We start from the raw sequence: 10,716 nt of genomic DNA on the forward strand, positions 1-10,716 counted from the left end.
TATAAAAAGCATACTTAGTATAATTTTATTCCTAAGCCTAAAAAATATATATATATTCAGTATATAAAATGTGTATATATACAGTATAAAAGGTATGCATAGAAAGTATATATATATAGACACACAAGATCCAAACTAGAATTTTACAACCACTTATACACTGTATATATGAAGTATGTGTGTGTGTACATATGTAAATATGTGTATGAGTATATAAACACACACATCCCTTAATATCTAAACTAGAATTTTATCTAATTACGGGTAAAAGTCTCACTTCCATTCACAGCATAACTCATGGCAAATCTCAACAACCATTTGATATTCGACTTCACTATAGATGGAAAATAACATTTTCTGATAGGAAAGGGAAAAGTTGACTAAACAACGGGATGGGAGAAAAAGTCAAAAAAAAATTCACGTGGCTCTTTTTTTTCCTATTCGAGATAGGATCATGGACAGGATTCTTTTTTGAAGATAAGAAATTTAAAACTTTACAAAAACGTGAAGTGAGAACACACATTAAGAGCGTAATGTTGAATTCCTATGCAGTGGGTCCAGTTCTCAGAGAGCATGTGTTTATTTCTTCTGCCGTCTCACGTTGAGCTGATAACAAAGTTTCCATGCCTGTAATGGCAAGGAAGGAGGGTGCATCCACACCTGACCACTTGGGACAGGTGGGCCCTGGTGTCTCCCCTGAGCATGGAGCAGACAGCCCTGAAGGCACATGGTTATTTGGAAGGTCACGTGGTGTCATCGCTAAGATCTCCCAGGCTCGACATGACCTTGGTTTGAGTCCGAGTCCTGTACTGACTTTCCAGGTCTCCCTGACCCAGTTACATCATTCATTTGAACCCTCCTTTCAGAGTTTATAAAATACCAAATAAAATTGTCAAGATGAGCCCAGGAGACAGACTCACAAATCACCACGTGTCCAATTTTATGTCGAGAGGCTAAATAACATTTATCTTTGAGTCTTCGGTGCGGGGCAGTGTGCACGTGAGCCTTCGCACTGGGTTTGTTGCTGCCACAAAGAAAAACAAATAAAACACAAGCCCCTTGCTTCCTGGTTTCCAGAGGCGCTAAACACAAGCCCCTTGCTTCCTGGTTTCCCGAGGCGCTCACGCTCCGAGGACAATTGCTCGAAACACAGCAGAAGCTTCTCCCTGTTTGTTTCTGCGCTAAATGCCGTAGAGCTTCTCTGAGCTACGGTCCTTTCCTGCCCTGTCAAACCTCACCCGCTGACCACGCGTGTTTCTTTTCAAGAACGGCGCCAGTGACGTGAAGCGACATCGCTGGTTCCGAGCCGTGGACTGGGACGCCGTCCCGCAGAGAAAGCTGAAGGTATGACTGGCCCTTGTTCACGGGGACGGACTGTGATTCCGTGACCCGTTTATCTGTGTCTGGCTTGTAATCAATTTGTACAACACAACCAGTAATCTACAATCATTTGTAAGCCACGTTCCCTCCTCGGTGGACGTCGTAGAGCCCCACGTTTCCCTGTGTGCCTTGGTGAATGTCTCAGACCATTTTTAGCCAAAATGCCTATTTTTTAAACCCAGCCCTTTTTACTAGTACATGGTATTTGTGAGTATTTATGGGGTACATGTGATATCTTGACACATAGAGTGTGTAAGGATCCAGTGAGGGGATTTAGGACATGCAACACCTCAAACATTTGTTTCTTTGCACTGGGAACATTTCCAATCTTCTCTCCTAGCTAGTTTGAAATATGCAATAGAGCGTTGTGAACTGTAGTGACCCCACGGTGCTGTCCAACACTAGAACGTCTTCCTTCTCTCTCACTGTATGTTCTACCTGTGCACCAGCCTCTGTCATCTCCCTCCACCCCCATCCCGAGCCTCTGGAAACCATCGTTCTACTCTCAACCTCCATGAAATCCATTGTTTTTTAACTCCCACATACGAATGAGAACCTGTGATATTTGTCTTTCTGTGCCGGGTACCATAATGACATCCAATTCCATCTGTGTTGCTGCAAATGGTAGGATTTTATCCTTGTTCATGGCTGAATAATATTCCGTCGCAGTTCACTTACAGTGATCACCTCCAGTTCCAACCTTATTGCTGCAAATGGTAGGATTTTATCCTTTTTCATGGCTGAATAATATTCTGTCACAGTTCACTTACCATAGTTACCTCCAATTCCAACCATGTTGCTGCAAATGGCAGGATTTTATCCTTTTTCATGGCTGAATAACATTCCACTGTGGATCTACAGCACATCTTGTTTCTCCATTCGTCCACGGATGGACGCATAGGTGGATTCCATACTGTGGCTGTTGTGAACAGTGCTGAACCACACGTGGGTGACAGGATTGTTCCAAGGCAGCATTTGCAACTTACCACTTCAGAGTCGATGGGGAAAGACCTCAGACATGCTTATCTCTGGGCCTGAGCCCAGAGCAAACAGTCAGAGTACCTGGGGTTACAGCTTAGAGGATAGGCATCATTTTGTTCCAGGTTTTAACTTTTCAATGTTTTTTCAGACTAAATGGCATTTTTAAAAATCAAAACAATGTGAACAGGTTCAATATGCACCTTGGTCAAAAACCAAGTCAATATTAAAAGGTACATGTTGCCAATTCTGGGTCTGATCCACTCCGAGCCACCTGTAGGCGATCACTTTTTAGTTAGGCTTTTCTGGTATCCTTCCAGAATTTATTGATGCTAATAAAACCCCTTATGGAGGGATGTATTTTTATTTTCTCCTTGCACTTATACAGAACCTAGACCACTATGTACAATATTCTATTCTTTCTCTTTCTTCTTTTTTTTTTTCTTTGAGACAGAGTCTTACTCTGTCACCTGGGCTAGAGTGCAGTGGTGTCATCATAGCTCACAGCAACCTCAAACTCCTGGACTCAAGTGGTCCTCCTGCCTCAGCCTCCCGAGTAGTGGGGGCTACACACATGTGCCACCACACCTGGCTAAGTTTTCTATTTTTAGAGGAGACAGGGTCTTGCTTTTGCTCAGGCTGGTCTCGAACTCCTGACCTCAAGTGATTCTCCTGCTTCGGCCTCCCAGCGTGCTAGGATTACAGGTGTGAGCCACCGCGCCCGGCTAGTGTTCTATTCTCATTTCTCATACTTGACAATATGATGTGGAGGCCTTTCTGCATGCCCGGATAGCTTTCTCGTTCCTTGTAAAATGCATCGTATTCTATCCCGTGACTGTGCCATAGTTTACGTGAACAGACCTCTTCTGCTGCAGGGAACAACTTTGGTGCATTTCGTTTATGTGAAGATGAATTTGCAGAAGTCAGATCACTGGGCCCAAGGATAAATATGTTTGAAATCTTGGTAATTTTGTAGCCTCTCTCCCCATAGAGGTCGTATCCTTTTGCAATGAGAGAAAAGAGAGCAGTGAAAAGTTGCACAACTTGTAGCTTGTTGCCAATCTGGTGGTTAAAAAGCGATGTCTCCGTGTAATCTGGCTTTTGTTCCTTTTTGCAAGTTCACCAGGCAGCTGAGATTGACACGCTTCCCTGTGGGCATGGACTGGGCCAGGCATTTCCTGGAGGCCAGGATCCTGTACTTGCTGTTCACTCCTGGTGCCGGGTTTATAGGAATAGCTCATTTATGGGGTGGAGGCATAGAGGAAGGAAGAAATGGTGCTATTAACGAGACTCTATTTTAAATGGCTTTTAAAAAAAGTCTTTGCAAATTTTTCACATCTTTTGTGGAACCAGCAGGAGGTATAGTCACACGTGGGTTGACCCATTTTGCGGTGGAAGTTGTGCCGTGTGAGTATGAAGCGCACGTGTCACCACTAACACTTTGTAGCGTGTGTGTCTGACTCTCCCCAGAGCTGGGCATCTCCCCCTGCAGGTCTTTGATGGTTCTGAGACTGAGACATGTTTTCCGCCTGCACCAGCAACGCCATGCTGCACTCTGTGAGGCACGTTTGCTGTCTCAGCCCAGAACACAGCAGTGAGAAGAGGGTTTTCTTTTTTAAACATGAATCATGTCTGCCTTAAACTGCACTCATGTTTGCACCCACACAGAAAGTGAAAATGCCCCCGTTCAAATCCACGTTCAGTGACTCTTCTCCATCAGGAATTTTCACCAGAAACTGCTTTGCTGTGTTCTAGCAGGAAGCACAGGGTTTGGGGCCGGGAACAGCGGCAGGTCCGTGTCCTGGATGTGACTTGGGGACCCTCACATCACCACGTCTCAGGTTCCTCGTGCAGAAATAGCGCTGAGGAGAGAGGTGGGACTGAGCACACTCCCTGAAGCATCACGATTTCACAGGATCATAGAAAATTAGTTGGCATCTGTGCACGTCACGGAAGAGTTGGACGTGGCTTCAGCCAGAATCTATCTGGGAGTCAGCAAACTACAGCCTATGGGCCCAATCTGGCCCATCGTGTGTTTTTGTAAATAAAGTTTTATTGGCACACAGCCACACCCACTCATTTACATATTAATCAGGGACCACTTTCACACTCTGATGTCAGACTTGAGTGCTTCCTGCAGAAGCTGTATGGGCTGCAAAACTGAAAATATTTGATAATTGGTCCTTTATGGGGGGAAAAAATGCTGACTCCCTTTGAAAATCCCTGTGGCCTCTATTTATTGGTGCAGGATTGAGGCTTGGCATTGGTGATGCTAACACCTCAGTCTGGTGCACTTTCTATCTTACTAGAATTTTCCAAAGCCTGGTCACTAGATGAGCTACATCAGAATCTCCCAGACCAAGCAAGGCCTGGGCGTCCGCACTTCCCTAAGCAATCCGGGTAGTTCTCATTCTAGAACATAAGATGCAAGCACTGGGTACCCACCATCCTTCCTCCCTTAATCCCTCAAGCTTCATGATCATCTGTCAGACTGATGGTTGATAACCTCACTCATTCGCAGTGTTACGGTTCCAAGTTTTCCATGTTCATAACAAAAGGAAGACAGCCTTAGTCTTTTGCAAATCATTTCCATTTTCATGCAAAGTGACAGAAGTACAGTGACGAACACCATGTCCAGGTGCCCTTTCTGACTGGAGCTCTGTGTTTCTGCCGGTCCCTGCAGCCTCCCATAGTGCCCAAGATATCCGGCGATGGCGATACCTCCAACTTCGAAACCTACCCCGAGAACGACTGGGACGCTGCCCCTCCCGTGCCGGAGAAAGACCTAGAAATCTTCAAGAATTTCTGATGCCAGGAACTCTCATCTGCAAGGTACATCTTTATGTTTAGTAATCGCCAAAACAGTGAGTTTGACTCTCCCCCACGTCCAGGTAATGCTGGATTACCCAGGTGGGGCTGATCTCATCTCTTTGGACATGAGCACTTTGGAGGGCCAAGGTGGGAGGACTCCTTGAGGCCAGGAGTTCCAGACCAGCCTGGGCAGCATAGCGAGATCCCATCTCTATAAAAAAATAGGCAAATTAGCCCAGCATGGTCATACACACCTGTAGTCCCAGCTACTTGGGAGGCTGAGGCAGGAGGACCACTTGAGCCCAGGAGTTTGAGATTAAGTGAGTTGTGATGGCGCCACTGCACTCCAGCCTGAGCCCAGGGCCTTGTAAAGCGTATGTAACTCATGCATCTCTTTACCTTGGGAGCTGCACAACCTAGTTTTCAAGTGCATATAACTCACACACAGAAAACAATGAAAAAAATTTTTTTTCCACTAAATTAGAAAGGATCATTTTGTTTTCAAAGTTTTTATTCTATTTTCGTAATACAACACCATGCCGGGCCCCAAGGAAAAAAACATTTTTTTTTCTAGTGTGGCCGTCTTAAAATACTTTGGCCAACAGCAAAGGCACTTTCTGATGAAATTCTTGCTGAATCTGTGGAAATGAAGGGGTCGTTTCATGGTCAAATTGCTTACCATTTACGCAACACATTTGGATTTTGCTCTCATCCTATAAAAGTTAATATTTTAATCTATCTCCTTCATTTTATCGGAAGTACTGTGCACACCCAGCACATCCCTGATGTTTTAAGCAAAAAGAGATTCAGTGCAAGAATTCCCGGGCCGCAGAGCATATATAACATCTCACTTGTTGATATTCTCATTGTTACAACTAATATTGACAGTTTCGTTCTAAAAATGTGGATGAATTGAAGGCAATAAATTTCATTTTTCTATTTATGTTTACCATTAAATTACACTCGAAGTTTTTATTCTATTTTCGTCATAAAACACTGTGGCCCCAAGGAAAAGTTTCTGTTTTTTTTTTTTTTTTTTTGTGTGTGTGTGTGTGTGTGTGTGGCAGTCAATGTGATTAAAAAAAAAAACAAAAAAACAAACTACTTTTAAAAGCCCTTTCAAGTTCTTTTTATAAGACAACCGCTCTTTCTCCCCCAGTTAGAATTCAGGCTTGTGGATTTTTGTGAAAAGAATTGCAAAGGAAAGCATTTTTTTTTTTGTCATAGTGTATAAAAAGGAAACGTTTGTGTTGTTACTAAGATGATGATGATGATAAAATGTATCCAGTTATTTAGAAACTAACAAAATCCTTGGTCTCATTTCTTGCTAGAATCAGGAAGACTGGAGCCTCCGGGGGGGCAGAGAACTTCACTCAGCAGAGGAGAAGAAATGTGTTCTTCGTGCGACAGGAACATTCCCACGTTTATATACGTCTGTATGTGTATAAAACCAGTCGGGAACAATTGGGACCTGGCATTATTCAAACAACTGGAATTGTACTGCACTGCAGGAAGTTTTGAAAAATTGTTTGGTTGTAGAGTTTATCCTTTGGGGTTGTGTTCCTACTGTGATTTCTTGGTTTTCCTCATAGACTTAACTTTATAAATTTGAGCTACACTTACTGGGTGGTGACCACAGACCGTGTGTGCGTGTGCGTGTGTGTGTGCGTGTGCGTGTGCATGCGTGTGGAGAAGAAACTCTGGCAGGTGCACACGCATGGTACAGTGATGGAAATGTTCCTACTTTGCAGAACCTGTGATTTTTTTATGTTTCCATTTTTTTTTTTCCAAAAATCAGTTCTCTTGGGGAAAAAAAATCTAAAGAGTCTGTTGTAGGCATCTTTTATCATCTTTTATGCATTTTGTAGTTTTTGAGGAAGAAAATCACGTGTGGAGATCTTTATCCAAGATCTTTAGTGCTTCGTACCTGGTAACCTGAGACTTTGAAACGAGAAAGAACAGGAAGATGATATGGGAGTGAGGAGTGAATTCATTCCAAGAACCACCAGTGGCATTAGTTGTTCACAGAACCTGTCATACTCCAGAAATCTTCTGTGTCCCCTTCAGAAATTTCGTATTGTGCAGGGTGATGGCTACCTAGTGGAATCTCGGTCGAAACCTCTTGAACAAAATGCACTTCTCAAAGCTCACTTTTAAGATGGGATCCAAGGCGAGGGAGGACAACCTTCATGCAAAGATTTTCTTCTGCCTTTCGTTTTGGGGAAAGCAAAAGGCAAATGGTCTATAGGATGTGAGCACATGGCAGAGTCAAAATGACCCTGTTTCGCTTCTCCTTGTGAATGTTCTCAATTTGTGTCCAGCCAATATTCTCCTCTTACAGATCCTACTGGCTTGTGTAGAATAATCAATGGGTGAGATTTTTCTCTGGGAAATCAATTAGGAAAATACCCTGAAGGGCATCCTCGAAATTTTTCCCCCTTGGGGGTTGACTTAATGACAGCCTGTTGGTGACATGGCCAGGATGTGTCTACTGCTGAAGATAGGTCATCACACGTCTGCATCCTAGAAGAGGGACATGGCAGAGGTGCTTGGGGTCTGGATTGTATATAACTCTTTTGCTTCACTCTTTCGCCGCTTCACCTTCCTGATTCTAAACGTGTCTGTAAAAATCTAAGTGGGCGGCAGCTTCTCTGTTCACCCTGACTCAGCTCGAACGTGGCATCTAGTCACGGGCTGTGGCCACAAGGGAGGTCTGTGCAGAGTGGCAAGATGACAACGGAAATGCATCCATCTCTTGGATTTGGCCGGGGTCCCCCACAAATCAGAAGGCAGTGGCTTTGTGGATTTGACGGCAGGATGAAGCCAACTTGCATCATAAAAAGGCTTGAAAAGACGGGGAAATGGAAGGAACAAAATACCCCCCTTCCCGTTTTCATAAATGACCTTTTGTTCACGTAGAATTCAACTCAGTAGGTGACGGTGGTTAGTAGGTACAGGAAAATAAACGGCGCTGGACAACTCAGTGGGAAATTATGTTCAGATGGTGAGCCCCAGTGGAAGTATTTCTGCAAAACCATATTTTCAGTGTGTGCTTCTCAGACAACATTCCATTTGCATTAAAAGTCGTGGACCAAAATTGGCTAAAAAATAGGGCATGCAGGTCTCTGAACTATTCCATCAGTGAATGTTAGGCACCGAGATACAGACCTAGAAGGAAAAGCATAAGTCTCATATCCTCTGACAATAAAAATAAATTATAATTATTATTATTGAGCCTTCCTGCTTCAAAAAAAAGAATAAGTAAATGAAACACCTTTCTTGAATATAGTAAAAAATTGTACACAGACACATTAGTCCATATGCCTATTTTTGGGTTTCGTTTTCATTATCCAGGATTTAAAATTGTGATGAAAATTAACCTCAAGGAAGCCTCAAATGCATTGCCTTAATCTTCAACAGGTACGCAGGAAAATCAAATGTGTGAAAGCATCGTTTCCCTTCATCGTTTCCCTTCACTCTTTATGGACACAGTCATCAGCCCCCAGCCATGCACAACAAATGAAAAATGAAAAGGAATTCCAAGGACACACAGTGGTGTAAAACCCACTTTCAACCGTCCTGCACATTTAAGCGTCTAAAGTGTCACATGCTACATATTAACTGCCCAGGATGGGACCATAATTTAAATGGCATGATGTCATGCAGACTGGTTTAATCAAAATTGAGTCATCGACTTGGAAACAATCACTACTATATAACTTAAAAATAGTTCGCCTTGGCGGGTGTTCTGGAATTTCCACAGCGAGGATCAAATATAATCACTTGCAGAATGTTGAAGAAAAAAAATTACGAAATTTGTACAGGAGGCAGGGGGAATGACAGCTTTATCTTGCTTTATATTATTTTATGAGCCGGCAATATTTTCTCAAGTAGGAATACTGTAAAAGAAATCTCTTTAGCAAGTGCATCTATCACAGCAAGAAGGATACAGGGTGGGGTCTTGTCTTGCAAAGGGGCAATGCCTGCAGCCTGCTTTGGTAGGCATTGGTAAGGCCAGCAAAGAAATAAAATCACAACAGGGGATCGTACATTATCTCTGTCATAGACTTGCACTGGTCCTTTCTAGTTCCTTCTCAGCAGAAGTCTAAATCCTGCTCAGGATGGTATATATGCATGGCCATTGGTGGGCAGATTTCTGCTGTCAATATGGCAGAATAAGAAACAAACGCTTCTGTTTCTCATTCCACGGTGGGATCACACCATCCACACCATCAAACTGCTGGAAAACCGCACGCCCGCCCATGCCCAAGGAACAACTGTTCGTAAACTTCCACTAGTTTTGTTTCCTTCTGCCCCTCAATAATTAAAGAGTAAATCATGTGAAATAACGACTCATTTAAAAAAAAAAAAAAAGAGAAGAAAAACAAAAAACACAAATCACCCGTAGAGCCCAAACAGTGGAGTGGTTTGGGATACATTTACCATGTCTACGTTTGACCGACGTTGCTTCTACGTCTTTGAACCGTGTAACTGTGAAATGACGGCTCGATACTGTTAAGACCCCAAAGCACAACTCTGGGCTCTGAGCACATCAAGTTGCATAGACGTCACAATCCTCGCTCCAGCTCCTGGCTTCTCAAGGTGCGAGGAAGTAACTGGTTGGCTTTTAACTGTTCGCAGCCAGCTTGCAGCCCTAAAACTGTTCCACTTGTAGACATTTGAATTGATGCCGGATTCCTGTTGCCCTTCATTCTACCTGGAGTACATTGCACACACTTTGGACACGTCTTCGGCACTGTGTCTCCCTGTTGCTGGCAGAGGTGAGGAGGCTTTCTGTTTAGCCCCACTTAAAAGCAGAAAGAAAAGCACAAGAACTGATGTCTTCATAACGCATTTGAATGGTTTCTTTGGAGTGTGTGCCTGCGTGTGTGTGTGTGTCTTGGCGAAGGTGGGCAGGTGCATTTTCACCAAGTGTGACGTTGTCATATCACATGTGCTCTGCAAACGCTATGCCTTTCCTGCCACAGAGCAGTCCTTCCTTAAAAAAAAAAAAAGGAGGAATGCTCTGATGGTTTTCTATAAATTATTTGTGTGTTCAGAAGTTCTCTTGAGCCTTAGTTTGCTCTCCCATGGTAGATGAGTCTGTTCTTTAAGTGAAAGCTATTTTGTGTGTGTTTTGTTCTTTCCCCTTGATCCTCTTGAGATGAGTTTTCAGGTCTGCACAATGGATTTTAATTTTTTTTTTTTTTTTTTTTGCGCTGGATACTGGGGCAGCCTCACCACGTGGCCTACGTGCTTCTGGGGCCCAGGGGACGGTGGGGGGAGGTGGCATGCACCACGGGGAGTGCCTTTGCAGGTGTGCACCCCCGCACCCCCAGGAGCCAGAACTGGGACCCCTGAGGGGCCATGTGGCTTGTCACTGGGGGGTGGGGAGGAGAAGCCTGTTTCTAATCCCGACAGTCCCTTGCACAATGGAAATCACTGTGATTTGTATATAGACCCTAGGGAGATTTTACTGCTGTCTAATTTATGTAAGAATTCTATGGATTCCAGGTTTGTTTAATAAAACTTTGTATCTTTTAAGAA

General features: G+C 43.6%; 1 protein-coding gene across 1 annotated transcript in view; it reads left to right on the plus strand.

Moving 5' to 3' along the window:
- The window catches only part of PRKX (protein kinase X-linked), a 76,703-nt gene extending 65,987 nt beyond the window's left edge, over nucleotides 1–10,716 (plus strand). The window contains 3 exon segments of the mRNA XM_045537893.1: nucleotides 1,267–1,344; nucleotides 5,042–5,190; nucleotides 6,501–10,716. Of these exon segments, the coding sequence (XP_045393849.1) occupies nucleotides 1,267–1,344; nucleotides 5,042–5,167 (204 nt within the window). The 3' untranslated portion in view covers nucleotides 5,168–5,190; nucleotides 6,501–10,716.

This window comes from Lemur catta, chromosome X (genome assembly GCF_020740605.2).
Source record: "Lemur catta isolate mLemCat1 chromosome X, mLemCat1.pri, whole genome shotgun sequence".
Lineage (NCBI taxonomy): Eukaryota > Metazoa > Chordata > Mammalia > Primates > Lemuridae > Lemur > Lemur catta.